The sequence below is a fragment of the Lissotriton vulgaris genome, chromosome 2_2 (assembly GCF_964263255.1).
Source record: "Lissotriton vulgaris chromosome 2_2, aLisVul1.2, whole genome shotgun sequence".
In the NCBI taxonomy this organism is placed as follows: Eukaryota; Metazoa; Chordata; class Amphibia; order Caudata; family Salamandridae; genus Lissotriton; species Lissotriton vulgaris.
In genome coordinates, this window is record NC_141688.1 from 119,354,515 (window position 1) to 119,374,303 (window position 19,789).

Below are 19,789 nucleotides of genomic sequence, written 5' to 3' on the forward strand. Positions count from 1 at the left end.
TTGCAAAAGAAGATATACATAGACCCAGAAACAGGACATGTTTCCACCACACTACACAGGAAGAGGAAGTCTGATACAGCACCTACACCGCCAGTGCCTATAAAGAAGAAGAACTCTGCCACATCTCCTATGCACCCTTCTTCTCCTGTATCTGCCTCTCCTGCTGTCCCTTTAAACATTTCACCTCAAACTTTTCCTCTTCATTCTCCACAACATACACCTCCTCAGGATGCTGATGATGATCAGTATAGCATGGGGGGAGGGAAAGACTCAGACGATCCTTTTCCCTACCCAACAGGTTGACCAGACTGGGAGTATCCAAACCCACAGGATATTCCAGATATTCCTGACCCCCATATATATCCATCTAAACCTTCTCCTCCAGATGATAATATTGGGTTTGGACACTTGATTAATAGGTCTGCCATCTATCACAATGTCACCATGCATTCAGGTGAGGCAGAAGAGGACTTTTTACTAGACACTTTTGAACATTCCCAAAAATCTGTACAAATACTGCCAATGATTAAAGGAGTTATTAAACATGCCCCAGAAGTGTTTAAAGATCCTGTGCGGGCTAGAATCATAAACCCAAGGATAGAAAAAAAGTACAGAGCAGCTCCTGGGGATCCTGCTTACATTAAGGGACAGCTACCCTTAGACTCCCTAGTAGTTTCAAACGCTAGGAAAAGAGCAAATTCACAAACATCAGGAGAAGCACCACCTCCTGATAAAGAATCCAAAATCATAGATGCTTCAGGGAAAAGAATAGCTGCCCAAGCTAGTAATGCATGGTGCATTGCTAACAAACGGAGCCCTCCACGCAAGATAGGACAGGGCTCACTATGATCAGCTAGAGAAGCTACTTCAACATCTACCTGATCAATATAAGGCACAAGCAGATGACCTCATAAAAGAGGGTAAGCTTATATCTAACGCCTCCATTAAATGCGCACTAGATGTTACAGACACTGCATCCAGGGCAATATACAGCAGTGTCTTTCTTAGACGTCACGTGTGGCTACACATTTCAGGATTTAAGCAAGAGATACAGTCTGCTTATCTCAATCAACCATTCAACTAACACCAGTTGTTTGGTCCAGAGGTAGACACAGCTCTGGAAAAAATGAAAAAAGACACTGATACAGGCAAGTCCATGGGAGCTTTGCAGTCCACCGAAGCAAGAGGCCTCTTTCCTCGCTTGTTTTACAGAGGAGGCTCCAAACAAGCTGGAGCAGACATTTCAGCTTCTTTTAAAACTAATTCACAAGCATCCTCTAATAAAGGATACTTTACAGGAGGCTACAGAGCTAATAACAATAAGGGAAGAGGTCGAGGTAAAAACAACAATCGATCCTCTTCCACCACCAAACAGTGACTTCCTTCAGCTCCCGCAACAGCATACAACTCCTGTAGGGGGGAGATTAACACAGTTCCTACCAGTCTGGAACTCTATCACAACAGACAAGTGGGTAAGACCGATAATCCTGTATGGTTACTGCCTAGAGCTTACAGCTACCCCTCCAAAAATGCCACCCAAACAGCGTCTAATGTCCACAGAACATCTAACGCTGCTCCAACAAGAGGTTCTCTCATTGCTACAAAAAGATGCAATAGAGCTAGTTCCATTGCAACATCAAGGAACAGGGGTCTACTCACTCTACTTCCTAATACCCAAAAAGAATGGGACACTAAGACCAATTCTAGATTTGAGGTCTCTCAATCTGTACATACACTCAGATCATTTTCATGTGATCACTTTACAACAAGTGCTCCCATTATTGCAACAAGGCGAGTTCCTCACTACACTAGACCTCAAAGACGCCTACTTTCACATTCCCATACATCTTTCTCACAAGAAGTATCTCAGGTTTGTGCTAGAAGGACAACACTATCAATTCAAAGTCCTTCCATTCGGGGTAACAACAGCACCAAGAGTGTTCACAAAGTGCTTAGCAGTAGTAGCGGCACATCTCAGAAGGTAACATATCCATTGTAGGAAGGTGGATATCTGACTATGGTTACCCCCAAACTTTTTGCCTGGTGTTTAGCTGGTTTTTGACTTAGTTGGCCTGGGATCCTACTATTCAGGACCCCAGGCTGATTGCTCTCTCCTTAAAATGGACTCCATGCACCTTAGGTGCATAACACAATTGGAATTGGTTCACCTTATTGGCCCCTGTAACAGTGTACCATAGGTACCCAGGGCATAGGTGTTTCCAAGGCCTACCAGGGGCTGCAGCATGTATTGTGCCACCCCTGGCCTGGCCTCCATATTTGACACAACTGGCTGATCACTCAGCTGGGGTAAGTTGGTGTAATCACCTCTTGCTTAGGTACAGTATGCCTGAGCCTAACCCTAAACTGGACACATATGTTCCTATCAGCCACTCCTATGGAAGGCCTCATCAATCCTGGAGGCAGAGTGCTTGGAAATATGTGAGATGGTGCTCTAGCATGAGCTGAGCCTGTCTGCAGCTGTCGGGAACCACTCCCTAAGCTGTTCCGGGATATTGCCATACCATATACTCTTAAGTGCATTATAATCCTCGCGGTTAAATGCTATCTTTGGTTTGGCTTTATCAAAACATGTCGAGTAAGGTGTCATACGAATTGGAATACTATCCCCTCGACAGTTCTGTCGACGGGGATAGCATTCCACCCTTCTAGAGGGACACGACATGTGTGTAGCCTTAACCCCGGTTAAAGTTAACCAGAGCCTCAGCATCACAAAATGGATGCTGCCACCACAGACAAGAGTCTGGCCTCCTGCTGTTGACCGAAACTCGGCAGATGGTGGCCTGGACAAAGGGTTTCCTGCCTTGGGAGGTGCGAGCACCACCCCAGACAGGGTTTTGTGTATTGGGTAGGACAGGGCTGAATAGAATCAGACATGCCCGGGGCACACAAAGTGTCCCTGTGCATAGGCCAGTCCAAACCGGTCCTGGGACTTTTCAGACCCGGGCTTGGCACGGAACTGGACAAAGGAAAGGGGGTGTAACCGCCCCCCTTCCTGGTTCCTCCCAGAGGAGGGACCTAGTAGGTGATCCACCCCTCAGATTGGGAATAAGAGTGGGAGCAGTGCCATTGCACAGCAGATCATCCTGAAATCAACTTTAAACAAGAAGAAGACTGGACTTCGACATTCTGCTGCTCAGAAGACTGAAGAGAATCTCCCTTGTGGCCTAGGAGTGGCCACCCTGTGAATACAGGCACCAACCAGCAACTCGACATCTGCTTTGCCGCCGCCTCCCGCCGGAGCCCGAGTCCAGAGCCCAACAAGAACCAGACTCCCAGACCTCTCAGAGCCCGATCCACAGTCCCTGCAAAGAAGGGACCCGTGGAGGCATCTAGTGACGTGGGACCAGACCTCTTGGAAGACACTCGAAAAGCTGATTGCGCAGCTTCTGAGGTATCCTCGACTTTGTGCTTTGGGGACTGAGAACCCCCAACATCGAGCAGCCCTTGCACCGAAGATCAGCCCCCCAGCATCTCCACGATCTGTGTGATGCCCTTTTGCATCGTGCCACTCGACGCGCCATCCCGGCCACTAGCCACGTGGTCAGCGGCCATCTTGGCGACGAATCCGACTAACTACACAGCGGGTCTGGTTGCTCCAGACCTACCCAAGCTCCTGTGAAAAGGAGCACTCGCTCTGACCTTGCTGGTCCGAGTGTTAAGCATCTTTCGATTCCTGCGTGGCTTGCATTAGCCAAGGCCTGTTTGCTCCGATCAAGTTGCCGACACCGCCAACAGCGAGAAGCCTGCGTGGGACAGCATGTGACCGACTCCTGGACGTCCTCGACCCCGGGTGTCCACGTGGCTGCAGAGAGAAGCTACCCGACAACGCCTGTTTGCACCCGACATCGCCTGGTTCCAATCTGGTTCCACGGTAGTCACTGGCTAGTGACTTTGAACATTGTCCCCTCTGCTTTCAGGTCTTCACATCTTCAGATCCACCCTTGGATCCACCGGAACTCTTCACATCGAGCCGCCTGCAGCATCTTCAGCTCCAAGCACCATCGACCAGCGTGACGAAACCCGACACTACTTCGACCCTGTGCACCCGCTTCCTGTGGGTGAGGTAACTCAGCTCCGCCAGTGTTCCTACACTGGTACACATCTCAAGGGCCTGTGTCTTAAGTTTCAGCGTTCTAGGTCACTCGGAAGGTTCCTAACTCTTTAACTTTGTACTTTTTACGCACCATAGACTTTACATTGGAAAGTGCGTGCACTTTGAACACTGCACCCGAGTCCCGCGGGCCTTTCCCGACTTAGTCACTGCTAGTCCCGAATAGCTCCAGCGATTCCCAAGGCCCTAGGTCTGTTCCCTTTCCTATTGGTATCTCTTATACCACTTTCTTAGTATATGGTTTAGGTGGCCCCTAGGGCTCATCCATATTGTGCAACTTTTGTGTATTTTAAACTGTCTTGTGATTTAACGCTTGTGCTTCTGTACTCATAAAGAGTCCAGGGGATTTTATAGTTAATAAATCAATATATATTTTCAATATATATCTGTGTGGTGTCCCTTTCATTTGGTATTCAAGGGGGTTGTGTATGGTATTACAGCTGGCTTCACATGCCTTTCAGAGTTTAGCCTAAGACTGCTTTGTCCACGTTACCACTAGGATAACTGGTCTACGAGGTTGAATTACAACCAATCATCATAAGGGTTGCTTGGCATGGTACAAAGTGATCACTAAGAATTAGTGAGCATTATATACCAGGCCAACTTCTCACATCCATGTCTTCCCTTACTTAGACGATTGGCTCATAAAGGCCAAGTCATTCAACCAGTGTGTTCAACACACATCCCACACAATTCAGACATTGCACAACTTGGGGTTTACCATAAATCACAACAAGTCACATCTACAGCCCTCTCATGTAGATCAATACCTAGGGGCTACAATAAACACCAATACAGCTCTATCTTATCCCAGTCCAGCTAGGATACAGAGCATTCAAGCCTTAGTCACAAGGTTTCAAAACCAACACTCTCTCCCAGCCAGAGTGTTCATGCAACTCATAGGCATGATGGCATCTTGCATTTTTATTGTACCATATTCAAGACTGCAAATGCGTCCTTTGCAGGAATGTCTAGCACATCAGTGGAATCAGGCACAATGACAACTGACGGACCTGGTGTTAGTAGACAGCCGCACACATCGCTCCAGCAGTGGTGGAACACCAAAAACTTGTCCAGAGGGCGGCCGTTCCTCGAGTCTGTTCCACAAATAGTACTGACAACAGACGCATCCCTGACAGGATGGTGAGCACATCTGCTCCACCACAAACCTCAGGGAAGATAGACTGCTCAACGAAAGGTTCTTCACATCAATCACCTAGAGTTGCTAGCAATTCTCATGGCACTCAAGTCCTTCCAGGTACACATACAGAACAAGGCTGTCTTAATCCGGACGGACAACATGACAGCCATGTACTACATACAGAAGCAAGGAGGCACACATTCCCTGCAACTGTCCCAACTCGCCCAAAACATTTGGAGATGGGCCATTCCACAAAAGATACATCTGTTGGCAGAACACCTTCCAGCAGTTCACAATCAGATAGCCGATCTGTTAAGTCGACAGACACAACAGGCTGCAAGTTCTTCAACCATTCTTTCACAAGTGGGGTCATCCAGACATAGACCTGTTTGTCACACACAAAAACGCAAAATGCCCAACCTTCGCCTCCAGGTTTCCACACCCCTTGTCCAAGGGCAATGCGATATGGATGAACTGGTCAGGCAGATTTGCGTATGCTTTTCCGCCAACACCACTAATACCACTAGTGGTACGCATTCTCAGAAAACAGTCTCCCAAACTGAATCTGGTAGCTCCCACATGGGCACGCCAACCGTGGTTCACCACACTGCTAGAACTCTCTCTAGTTCCACACCAAAAACTGTCTCTCACCCCATCAATGTTAACGCAGAACCATCGAGACATCAGGCATCCAGATCCAAATCAACTGAATCTGGCGATCTGGCTCCTGAAGTCTTAGAGTTTGGTTACCTTAACCTGCCACCAGACTGTACGAATATCATTAAAGAAGCCAGAAGACCTACTACTAGAGCTTGCTATGCTGCTAAATGGAAAAGATTTGCCATTTACTGCAATAATAATCAAATTGATCCCTTAGATGCTTCCATCCAAAATATTATCTGTTACCTTCTACATTTACAAAGATGTAATCTAGCTTATTCATCTATACGTTTATAACTTGCAGCCACTGCCGCATATCTGCAAAACAGACAACATATGTTGTTGTTTAGAGTACCAGCAATAAAAGGTTTTATGGAAGGATTAAAAAGAATTATTCCTCCTAGGTTACCACCCTCTCCAGTGTGGAACCTAAACATTGTCCTTACAAGGCTCATGTGGAAAAAGGTAGGGCCGATGACCTTTTTCAGAGATGTCCGGCGTTAACCGCCTCTATACCCACTCAAGTTACCAAACAAAGAGGCAGGCGCTGGAGACTGGAAGGCAGGAAACAGAAGTTTTATTCTGACGGAGCAGTACACATCAAATCAGACAACAGGGTATCTTCTCGAGGTGCTCTAACCGCATCTCTGAGGCCTGGCCTCTTATACACAAGTTTATTGCTTTATTGTGTAAAACACATCTCTGTCAATACTTTGATGTACGGAAAGACATCCTCGGAATACCCGCTTCAGGCCCGTTCCCACACACATTTACAGTTGGAGTCCCCACCCCGGTCACAACAGGTGATGATTATCGCGCAGCTGGACATTCCGCCGATTCACGGAATGTATGAGGTTGATCGGATCTCATAGGGTGGGGGCTTTGATCAACTCGTGGATCCTTTGATGGGGGAAGCTTCCTACTGTACAGGGGGGCAATAAACAGTATCCGCAGGGCCAGGTGGCGGCCTGGGAACGAGTAAGACAAACGGGCACACAGGAAAGGGGGTTTTATCAAAGGACCCGGGACCATGAAAGGAATGAAGGGAGGTGTCGCGCAGGGAACAGGATGGGGTTCCGAGGCAGAGCTGCGCTGAAGAGGGGTTTATGACCCAAGGCATGTGAGAGCGGGGGCTGTCAGCGTGCAGGGGATGCTTGCGAGGTCAGGAGAGAGAGAGAGACGCGCTGGCTATCAGCGATGGGCAGAGAGGCCATGGTACTCAAAATGGCTGCCGCTTACGCGCACGAATGGGCTCGAAAAGGGGGCAAGATGGCGCCGATAATGTTGACGCTGCAGCCTAAGTTTTAACACTCATGGGACCCCCTTTTGAACCTTTACACAATTGTGAACTACAATTTCTCACATGGAAAACAGCTTTCCTTGTTTCTATTACCTGTCTTAAAAGAGTTAGTGAAATTCAAGCTTTCACTATACAAGAACCTTTCTTACAATTACACCGTAACAAAGTGGTTCTAAGAACAATTCCTAAATTCCGTCCTAAAGTAATTACTCCTTTTCATCTAAACCAATCAGTTGAGTTGCCAGTGTTTTTTTCAAAACCCAGACTCAGTAGCAGAAAGAGCTCTACACACACTGATGTCAAAAGAGCTCTTCTCTATTACATAGATCGGACCAAGTCCTTTCGTAAAACAAAGCAACTATTTGTAGCTTTTTCTCTCCCACATAAAGGCAATCCCATTTCAAAATCAGGCATTGCAAGGTGGATTGTTAAATGTATACAAATATGCTATCACAAAGCAAAACGCACATTAACAGTTCCTCCTAGAGCGCACTCCACTCGCAAACTAGGAGCCTCTATGGCTTTCTTAGGACTGCAGTAGGCCAAGCTGTTCTTAAAACTCTCTTCAAACTACTGCAACAGACACAGGTGACCACCGCTAGGGGTGACACTGCTGCACAATCGATGCTAAGTGTACAATCTACAGCTCATATGCCTCGAACATAAAATGTTACTTACCAGTATTCATCTGTTCTTGGCATATAGAGCTGCAGAGTTGTACACGCCCTCCCGCCTCCCTGGGACCTGTGTCTGTTCCAGTTTCTTCTTAATTAGATATACACGCATGGACATACTTTCTCTTTCTACTAACCCCATAATCTCCCATCATGGCGAAAAACAATCAAAGGATGGAGCCGATGCCCCTGCGCACTTCGTCCAAAGGAGGAGTCACCTATCTCGTGACTACAAAGACTTCTTCCAAGACGACAACAACATGCAATCATCCGAGCCCAACACCAGGTGGCGATCTTATGCGAAGTGTACAACTCTGCAGTTCTACATGCCAAGAACAGATGCATACTGGTAAGTAGCATTTTCCTTACTGTCTGGGGAAGGTGGCATGGGTGGGCCGGACATTAGGGCCATTACTATACTTGGCAATATAGTTACATTTATTATCCTACTGGTTATCGGGTTTCCACTTACATCCGATTGGTTACACGCCAAGTATGTTGCGAATGGGCATGCGATATATGTTGCTATTGCCAGGAGTGAAGGGGACCTCTCATCTTCCGTTATTGCTCAACAATGCCATAACGTATTGGAGAAGCGCTCTCCAATAAACTAACTCACCCCCACATTAGGCCATGACTATTCTGCTGCGAGTCTTGCCCACAGTTGTGGGTTCGCTGTCCTCTGGGAGACTTGCACTCTGGGAGAGTGGTGGGGCCTCTGCGGTTTAAGACCTCTTCGCGGAGGGTATGCTGCTGACCCATCCTGATTTCACTCCGCTTCACAGCCTTCTGAATACTTTTTCCTGGCACATGCCACTATTCTAAGATATGTTCGTACATATTAGTAGCCTACAGAGACTAAACCAGATACACATTCCTTAATCCAGGCAGTATATGAAATGGGGATGGGTAGAGATCTAGTCAAGTGGCTTTGTAGGGGTGTATGTGCCCATCCACATACCAATGTAGTCCCTCTCCAAGCACAATGGGAAACCAACTGAAATTGTTCTTTACTTGATAAAGAGTTGCTTTCCTCCTCGATTATCCCACTGTAATTTCCCACAACTCCCATTTAAAATGTATACAATTTTACCTCTTAAACAGCTTATTTAACACTGCTGAAGCTTCATAGAATTTTCCCAACAGCATCACCCAAATGTCCTAGATGTAAAGCAGATGCCGCTGACCTTATGCATATGCTGTGAGTTTGTCCCTCGCTGTCGTCTTACTGGGGCGAATATAAGAGATACCCTTTCAGGCATCATGTGGCTCGCTCTTTGGAATATGATGGAACACTGTTTCTTGGGCTTGAATCCCAGACTAAAGCATTTTTACACAGTAGCACGGGTTGTGGACCTTGCGCTTCTTTTGGCCAATCAATAGATCACGAGTTGGTGGACATCTTCCAGATCTCTGCTGATCGCATGCTGGCTGGAACAGGTTCTACGCTGGGGCACCATTGAAAGCTACGCCTTACATAGGGAAAAGTAATGTAGTCTCTGTAAACGATCGATAGCCATGGTATGGGATGATCTCCTGGAACAGTTTAGGTCCTAGATGGAGAATGACTCCGAGCTGCTGCCTACTATTAGGCATGGCTGGACCAATCAATCTCTGAAATTCGTCAGACCTTGAACAATATATATGTAGACGACATACTCTTGCTCGCTACTGGATTCTAGTGATATAAAGTATTTGAACTTATTCCACTACTGATTTGCATATGTGTGGCTTCTCGATGGCAGGTTGCGGTGCGGGTGGGGGTGGAGGGATGGGTTGTTTTAAATTAGTTTTCTTGTTCTTTCATGATTATCTTATCAATACTCAACTGGCCCGGATATCAATTGGACTATATAACACTGGTAATGGACTATGTACAAATGTTTCTGACTGTACTGTATTGACTGAGATTATTTTTGTCCGGCCTGTTTAGACAGCTAAATTTGAAATGGAAGGCTGTTCCTTTGTTTCCGAAAATTGCATTACAATACGATAAAAAAAGAAAACAACTATATTCTACCTCAACAAGCTGGAGGGAATAAGGTTCAGATGTTTATCTCACGTGGCCGGACAATTTGGAAGTGCTTGATAGCCAGCGACCTTCAGATAACTGAGCTCCTCTCTCAGATGTTCAAAATGTTCAAGCAGACTCCCTAAGCAAGCCCCTTCAAGAAAACCATGAATGCGTCCTTCACAACAACGTCGTACAAAATATTTTCAGAATGTGAAGCGCTCTGCTCATCGACTTATTCGCCACCGCAGAAAACAAAAAATGCCCACGCTTCGCCTTGAGGTTCTTCCAACCAGGGACACTGGGGAATGCCCTATGGATCGCCTGGTCCAGCCAATTTCTCTATGCTTTTCCTCCGCTCCCGCTGCTGATCTTGTCAGTTCTCATCAAACTGTCTTAAACGATGATCAGAATGATCCTGATTGCTCCAGAGTAGCCACGTCATTGTTGGTTCACTGACCTTCTCAATAGTTCTGAGCATTCACATCTTAAGCTGCTGCGCAGACCAGATCTTCACGAAATTCGCAGGCCAGATGGTTCACTCCAGTGTCAAGTCCTGGAGTTTGGCAGCATGGCTCCTCCGCTAGTAAAGCATGGGCATATGAACCTTCCACAAGAATGCATGAACATTCTCAGGAAGACTAGACGACTGTCAGCATGTTCAGCTTATTTATTCAGATGGAAGAGATTTTGCATTTGGTGTGCTAACAAGAACGTGAATCCAACAACCTCCCAAACAGATGTGATTCTTCCATACTTACTTTATTCTGCTATATCTGGCTTTCAATTCTCTTCCATAAAAGTTAATTTAGCTGCTATTACTGCTTACAGAAAATGTCCCACACAAACTTCTTTTTTTAAAAACCCCATTATCAAAAAAACACATTTACGGTTAAAAAAGGTTTCCCCTTCAATTCGGCATCCATATCCTCCTTGGGAGCTTAATATAGTCTTCTCATGCCTCATGAAGGCTCCTTTTGGAAAACTGCTTTCCTAATAGCGTTCCCATCAGCAGGTAGGGTTAGCAAAATCCAAGCGTTATGTTCTCACGAACGATACACGTTTTTCATTCCAGTAAGGTGATTATGAGGACTCTTCCAGATTCCTACCTAAAGTCATTTTGGACTGTAATGTTAATCATACCATTTCCTTACCTACTTTCTTTAAACACCCTTCCACACTTGCAGAAAGGACTTTCCATTCTCTAGACCTCAGGCGAGTCTTAAAGTTTTATCTGTACAAAACAAAAGATATCTACACATTGGGCCAATTGTTAGTGAATTATGGCCCAGTCCATACAGGTCTAGTCACGTCCAAAAAGTCCATAATCTGATGGATATTATCCTTTATTCTGTCAGAAAGCAAATATGGTTTTGTCCAGTAGACCTAAAGCACACTCGACTAGAAGGAAAGTGGCTACTGCTGCTTTAATGAGAAATGTACTGATAGCTGAAACCTGTAAATCGGCTACATGAAGATCTGTTCACATATTTACCAAACACAGATGCTAAAACAGATGTTCAAGTAAACAGGCTTCCCTAAGAAATGTGTTTGCTTGATTTGGCCGATTGATTGTTCCTTTGTCTTCCTGTGGAGGAGTGTGGCTCACTGATTAGAGCGCAGACCCTGATGCAGAGGTCTGGCCCGGGACCAGGGTTCAATTCCCGACGCGGCAGGGTCCTGAGCCCAAAAATATCCACGGACTCGATAATTCTCGCCTCGGTGCCTACTCTAATCATGGGGTCCCACCCTGCAACTCTGGGCAATAGCTTGCTTAATCTCCACTACGGCGGCCAACCCGCTGCGGGATGCCTGGCTTTCACCTTGGGGATGCCCAGTAGGGGTTATCTCACAGGGAAAAGCCAGGACTTGTTCCCAAGGCAAGCGCCTTGATGCCTTCGGGTGATACGTGCGCTATATAAGTCGCAATACATTTACATTTTCCACCGCTCTTGGTGGTGATGGGTTTGATATTTTATTCAGTGCTTATGACTATCAATGGAAATCCCATGAGAGAGAAGGAATGGGGTTTTACCTGTAATCCTAGATCTCTCTCTGGGTAAACTGCATTGAAGTCATAAGCAACCCTCCAGCTTCCACAGTGGAGGTGACCGTGGCAATTATTAGACCTATATGATACTGCCACATCTCGTAAAAAAAAAAAAAGTGGGTTCTAGGCCCTTGAAGGTCCAGACATTGCTCTTGCGTTCACTAAATGGCAGCCTATAGGGCTACATTGTCCTCTTGTCCTTTGTCTTTCTCATTTAAAAAAGGGCTTGTGAAAGAGATTTATGTGTTCTCACCAAGTATAAAGTTAAACATCTACACTTGAGAAGACATATTATGAAAAAATGCTCGTGGTTCCCCACATGTGGATGTGTCTATTCAGTGCTTATGACTTCAATGGAGATTTCCCTGAGAGCGAACTGGGATTACAGGTAAGAAACATTCTTTTCTAATGTATGAAACTCGTTGAGTTTCCTTTACAGATTTCTTGTGGGTCGCAAATCGACCTACCTCATTATTATTAATGAGGTAGGTCGCAGTTTTGACCCATTAGGAATCACAGCCATCACAGGGATAGTGGCCGGCTGCTTTTCTAGATATTAACCTTGGCTCAGTTCCCATATTGGTAGTTTGGGACACGTTAAAAGCTTGTGTTTGGGTGAAACTTTACAATTCTTACAGAGGAAAAATAGGCAGGAGAAGGCTCAGCTGGTGGAGTTGCACTCAAAATTAGTGAAAGCTGAGGAAAACCTTATCACTGCAGTCCAGTCCAGGGGGGAGATAGATTCAGCACAACCGGCAGTGGCTGCATTCAGGGACGAGATCTGTTACATTTTGGCAGAGAAAGACGCTAAGTGGGCTGCAGCTCGTGAAAAAGCATATGAGTACAGCGAAAAGATTGGCCACCAGCTGGCAATGAGAACCAGGCAACAGACCACCATTAATGAAATTCACGATATTAGAACTTCCTCTGGGGCCGTTACCAGCAATCCGGAAGCCATTTGCACAGCCTTCTGCGAATACTATCAGTGCTTAAATTCTAAGGAAGATGCTGGATCTCAAGTAGATGGACAATCTTCCCTTAATAACTATTTGCACTCAATTTTGCTGTCACTCCTCAGTAGAGAGGAGCAGGAACAACGTGAGGATCTCCCCCCCCTCACCCCGCCCCACCACATGGGATGAAATTGCTATGGCTTTTTCTGCATTCCAGTTGAATTTTATAAGGTTTCTCTCTGCCAAATCAAAGATATTTTTAATGCTGTAGTGACGCAAATTTTCAATGGCGCAACCTCCCCTCAATCGTGGTCCATAGCTAAAATTATTGTCTTCCTTAAAAAAGACAATTCACCAATAGAAATGGGGTTGTACCACCCAATCTCCCTTATCAACGGTGACTCAAAGATATACGCCAAAAATATTTGCCTAAAGACTCTCTGCTAAAATTGAAAGTCTGGTTTCCAGGTGGCAGCACGGGTTTATACCCCCCAAGGGTACCACTGAGCCTATTCGGAGGGTCATTACTCTGCTTGACGCTGCACAGATTTCAGGGGACCTGACGGTTGTAATACTCCTTGATGCTGAAAAAGCATTTGATCGGGTCTCCTGGAATTTTCTCTGGAGCGTCATGCAGAAAATGTACTTTAGGCCTAAAGCCATCCAGGCCATTAAGGCATTATAACTTACTCCTATTGCTGGGGTGTCTATTAACGAGTCATTGACGGAGCAAATAAAGATAACATGGGGGACCCGACAAGGATGTCCCTGCTCTTCACTACTCTTTGCCATGTACATTGACCCATTTAATGAAAAACTTGAAGGAAATCAGGCTATATCGGCAGTTAGTAGATTCAGCCTAGTAACTAAAATCATGGCCTACGCCGTTGATTTAGCTTTGGTTACACCGTATCCTGAGAAAGCCATCCCTGCAATCGAGGTAGAGGCTCATTTATTCGGTGCTGTATCGGGGTATAAACTGAACAAAGAAAAAACCCAAATTATAATAAACCAAAATGTCACCTGGAATGATAAAATAGTTGTTGCAAAAGCTAAATATCTAGTGGTAGGCATCTCAGCTTATACTGACCTAATTGTTGGCCAGAATATGGATCCTCTTGTGTCAGAGCCTTGAGCCGCCTTAATAATCTACACCTTTCCATCGTTGGCCGCTGCAATGTGCTTAAAATGATTTTTTCCCCAGAATGTTGTACTTTTTTAGAGACATTTCTCCAGAGTTTAATAAGGCAACGCTTTTAAGATTTGACAGGTTGTTTTCTCAGTTTGTGTGGGCATTCTCTCAACCTGGGAGGCCATACAAATTTCTGTCTTTACTCCGGGAAAGAGGGGGTTGAGCTTTACCCAACTTAAAAATATACTATTGGGCTACCGTTCTGCAATCATGTCTTATACTGATGCAAAATTCACCCCCAACTCCCGCTTCAGGTCGAACCTCACCTTTCGAACTTTTACTCGGCCCTGATGGCTGGGGTTGTTTGTGGCGTCCGCTGGAATTCGGATAATATAGAAGGGTTAACTTTAAGACCCTTATAGGAGTTTACAAGGTTTTCTCCGCCGTACGTAGAAATCCTGGAATTGGGAGATTGATTTTTATACTCCTATCATGAATAAGCCCAACCTACCGGATATCTTTGGACCTTCTTATTTTCAAAATTGGGCAGATAAGGGGGTAAAAAAATTAGGACGTTTGCTCGTCCGAAGGGGTTTTGTCCTTTGAGGAACTCCAATCCCCCTTTAGCCTGAACAATAAGGACACCTATAAATACCATGCAATCAAGTCTTTCTTCTTACGTAAGACTGGGGGACCTCCTGGCTTCGCTAAAAGTGAACTAATTGGAAAACTTTGCGCAACTACTTGTTGTACCAGTTACTCTATCGTTTAGGGAATCCTACCCATACAAGTTTTGGTGTTGCTACTTACATATTTCTATAAAATAATTTGGTATATTTAAGGATGAATTGCTCGCATCGGCCACTTTACTATCTCAGAGAAGTATGTGCACTTAACTCTGTGCTATATATTCTTTTGTGGTGCTTTATTTAAAGATGTACTGTCGCACTGGTCACTTTTCTTCATGTTTAGCTCTATTGAATATTTATTACTGCCCAAGTGTTTGTTGTTGCACTATACATTTTACACGGATATTCCGGATTGTTATACTCTTGCTCACACATGATGTATTATTATTGGTTTTTAAAGAATTGTCATTCGCCGGACTTTCTCAGTCCCGGGGGGTTGGGGGAGAGTGAGGGGGCTGCTATACTTTGTATTATTGCCTTCTTTGTTATGAATTCTTTGTTTAAAAAAAAGGAAACTGGTGGTGTTTGTGGTTGAATATTGCCCTTAAAATTATATAACACCCCTGTACTGTTTCAATGTTTCAGCCTATGTGGTCCCGGTGAAAGTCGAGATGGAAATGGTTATTCAGCAGTACGAGAAGGGAAAGGCCATTCAGGAAGAGCACTTGGAGAGACTGACCCAAATCTGCCAAGAGCAAGCGGTAAACTTCTATGTAGCAGTTCTTGCTAATTTCGCCGGATGCACCAAGACCATTGGCCGTCTCGACATTCTGATTTGAGTCGTATCCTGTCTTATTGGAGGGACCTTTTCTCCTTGATTTGTTGTTGGGTTACTTTTCCAGTTGGCAAGTTTTAAAATACATTTGTTTTAAGTGCAGCATTCTTTACTGGCAGCAATCATCACGAAAGAATAATGAACATATTTCTGCTTTCTCCGTGTTTCAAGTTTCTCAAATTGAAGTATGTAAATTACTGTAAATTAGTTTGAAAACACGGTCACAATAGGAAATACGGCAGAGGGAAGATGAAATAAATAGGCCTGAGCCAAATTTTCATTACGCTGGAGTCCATTTGGTTAGCAATCTTGTGTCAGGCACACAGGAACAACACAACCGAAGAGAATGCAAGTAGCTGTTTGCGGCATTTGTGTTTTTTATGATATTTCTTTCTCTAGTATGAAATGCTTCTGTGTTGGCAAAATACACGAGGACACATTTTCCCCTAAAATATAGTGGTAAAGTCCAGATATGCATTCAGTATTTATTTTTATATAACATTTCCAATGAAGTTAGGTAAATTGTGTACACCCCTAGAAATAAACTGGAAGAAACTGAATGCCATTATCTGTATTGATCATTTCTAATATTACACAATCTACTAGCAAGTATTGTCCTGCTCATTAACTATTTAGTGACCGAAATTGTCAGTATAGGGTCGCTCCTCTACTATAATGCTCATCAGGTCACCTGACCTTTTGCCTAGATTCCATAGTGGAGGGTAGACTCCTTTTTCCAGTAGCAAATCTTATTGAATTGGACTATTGGGTTGTGCAATAGCCGTGCACTGCAGTGTCTTGCAAGGGAGTCCTGTTGATCTCTGCAGCCCAGCCCTTTGTAGTCCTATGGGTGCTAGTGTGAATGCATTTTCAAAAGATGGTTTGACAGCTCTATGGCAGAGTTAGCTTATCGCCTAACACTAACTGACATTGTGTTAATCGAGTAGATATAGGTTTTTAATTTGAACATGCATTTGGAGTTTGTTACTTGGGATTCCTGAATTTTTTGTTTCTCACCGACACTAGGACTTTATAGTAACTGGTGTATTTTTCAAGGTTTATTTTACTGTTATCTTTGTGATGATGGCATCTGTAGTCACTTAAGTACATTTTTAACTACCAGTGTTTCTGATTACAGGAAGGTTTGCTCATGTATGAAAGGTTAGAATTTCTGAAGCTGTGGTTTTAAATGGAAGACTCAAGAAATGGATTGATATTCTCTAATCTGTGTTGTAACTAGTTTACAAACAGCATCCTATAAGATATTTCCCTCCTATCACTGAAAGCACGGTACACTTACCCTGGCAAGCTGTTGGTCAATAAGTCCTTCCTTTCAGATGTCTAGTGCTTCTTGTAAAGTTTCAAAAACAACAATTGATGGACAGAATGGAGAACAATGTCATACATTCACCCCAGTACAGAGATCTGGGCCTAAATCCATCGTTTGCACTCCACACCACCCCAGTTCTTGTAAAGTTGAAATCGCTATCCTTAAGTCTCATGATGGTTCCTCTGAAGGGTACTCTTGTGGATGCCAACATATTTGTAGCAGATGTGCCTGTGGCCAGCTGTGGGAGGTCCTCACATGAGTGTTGAATCCTTTCAAGGTCACATCCTTAAACCATGTTTTTGAGAGTTGAGTTGATAAAAAGGTCTCCAATTACTGACACATGGATACATTTTAAGAATTATATTTTGGGGGGAATCTTGGAAGTAGTTGTATTAAATGTGTAAAAGAAAAGGTCTGATGACAAGTACACTCTTTCTATAGTAACGTATGTAAATGCTTCCAGAAAAAGCGTTAAGCTATAGAATGTTGTTTTTGTAACCTTTTGATAAGGAGACTAAGAATCTGCTTCAAAATAACAGGAAATCTTACCCTGCAGAAAATCTTCTTTGGAAATTGCTAATTTTGGAGCAAGCACTCTTAAAACTGAAGTTTTTTGTCATCTTGGTCTGTAATTTCTGAAAAGCTAGCTTGCTTTCTTAAAGGGGAGATGGCTTGTATTTTCTGGGATGGGTTATTCATGTCAAAGCAACATTTGAAGGCCTTGGAATTGCTGACTATGCAAGATGTAGAAGCCAAGGGCTACTTAGAGAATAACCTTTTGGTTGCGTGTTTTTTTCCCACTGATTTTAGAGGCTGGTATATTTTAGGCTTGTACTATCAGTCTCCTAAGAAGATTAAGTCCGCAACAGTATAAACGTAAGAATTTTTGTAGGTACTTCCAAAAATCTCGTGCTTTAGAAGAAAACATCAACATCCGGGATTCCTCATGAGACCCTCCCATCAGAACCCTCATTACAAGTCGAGTTCTCCTTGTACACTTAACACCCTGAGCACTGTAAGGGGTCAGACTTCCTTTACTTCTGTCAAATCTTATAGGAGGCTGAAATATTGAACTGAGGAGAGCAAGTCTTTCAATGTCCCCACCCAAGCATGCCTTTTGTGGATAACATGTTTACCAGTGGCTTGTGTTAATATCATAATAGGGGGACTGATAGTGAAGGTAGAGACTATGCTTTTCATTTGTGGGCACTTCCAGCCTTGCTCTCTATCTCGCCGCACATTCGTTAAACCTTTTATAAAAATGACACTCTTCTACTTGCCTTTTTTTAGCAACACCATGCTGGCCATGTTGACATTGGAAGTGATTCCTCTGTTCTGGCAGCAGTGGTTGTTTATTTTCATTCCTGTCTTGTCTGTCTGTACGAATTACACACTCAGAATATTTTAAATCCTGTAGAGGCCTTGAAAGATAAGTACAAGATAGCTAGTCATTTATGCCTAAAGCTGTTCAGCCATTAGAATCACAGTGGCTCTTTGCAGTTTCCCTCATTGGCACCTAATCTCACGGTCCTTTAAGTCATGTATGTAATAGAATATGGCTTTAATTGAATACGTTATTTTTGGGAATTTCCAAATTGTGTTATTTTGACTGAATTATTTTTAATGGGTTTATGCAAATTAGAAATGACAGTAACCCACAATAATTATGTTGCGAGTATGATTTTGGAAATCATTTTTCATCCTTATGCGTAATGTATTATACTTGTAATGTGTTTATTTCTTGAATACTGTTTTTTTATGTTAATATTTTTTTGTTACTGGCATTTCATTTTATATTTGTGTTATATTTTATTGCAGTTACTGTTTACTATTTATCATGTTATATATTACTCATGTGTTAATGTGATGCTCTAATTTGTCGCACTGATAATGTATTTCATTAAAATATTTATTTTGATATCACATTCATTGCCATTATTTTGTCATCTGTATTATTTATAGTTCTGTTTATTAATTCATTTGACTATTTTAGTGTTGTATTATTTTTTGTTTTTGAAATTACGGTTGATATTGTGTTAGTGTTATAATTAATTGCAGCTACGTTTAAGAAATGTGGAGCCAAATGACTACCTATTTCGTAAATGCAACTAGTCTTCTTAAACTGATTTTCCATGAATGCTCTCTCCCCTAATCAATATATGATCTGCTTAAAACAGCTTGGTGATCATAATGTCATGCGTTTTGCCAACGTATATTTCCTGTGCCTGCGTAGCATACTAATTGCATGGACTACATGCATAGCATTCATGTACTTTAATAATTTAAGGCTGTTTTAAAACTCTACATGTGTGCATTAGTGCACGTCTAGGGTTAGAAAACTTGTGTAGATTATTTAATTTTTTATTTTACCTGACTTTTTTTTAATTTCCAGTAAGATTGTTTTTCAATTGTATCCCAATCCAATACCATCGGGAGTTCTACACAATGTGATGCACATTCGCACTTAGTGCACTTTCAGTTGTTAGTTATAAGTGAAGATAAGTAGAAAAATTACACCTCCATGTTTGTGAATTCCCAATAAATTAGGACTGCGGTCACACTCTGGCTTGCACAGTGTCTCTCTTACCATTTAACTGGTAGCTCAGTGTGCATGCCCACCTCCCTCAATTAAGTTGCAGTGCAGACTAATAATCATCACTACAGGGAAGTGGATTACATACATTTATGACTATTTTACACTTTATGCATCACATGGAATTCACATTTGTGTAAAGTATTATCTTTCCCAGACAGAAGTCAGAATTGCAGATGGAAAATGCGGCCTCATTGCTGGTTATATCGAAGGCAACTCTTACAAATCAAAACTGTAAATGCAGTTCTAAAAACACCTGGTTACGGAAAGGAGTTAGTGATACTTTTGGCTAGCTATTTTCATAGAATTAGGACCCCATCCAAAAACATTTTTATCCAGCTAAGTGGAA

At 43.4% G+C, this 19,789-nt stretch overlaps 1 protein-coding gene across 3 annotated transcripts in view; it reads left to right on the forward strand.

Annotated features, from left to right (window-relative positions):
• TMEM266 (transmembrane protein 266) overlaps positions 1 to 19,789 on the forward strand; it is a 766,234-nt gene that overhangs the window by 477,091 nt on the left and 269,354 nt on the right. For all 3 annotated transcript variants that reach the window (XM_086959421.1, XM_086959422.1, XM_086959423.1), the window contains one exon: positions 15,328 to 15,443. In XM_086959421.1, the coding sequence (XP_086815547.1) occupies positions 15,328 to 15,443 (116 nt within the window). The remainder of the gene's footprint in view (positions 1 to 15,327; positions 15,444 to 19,789) is intronic.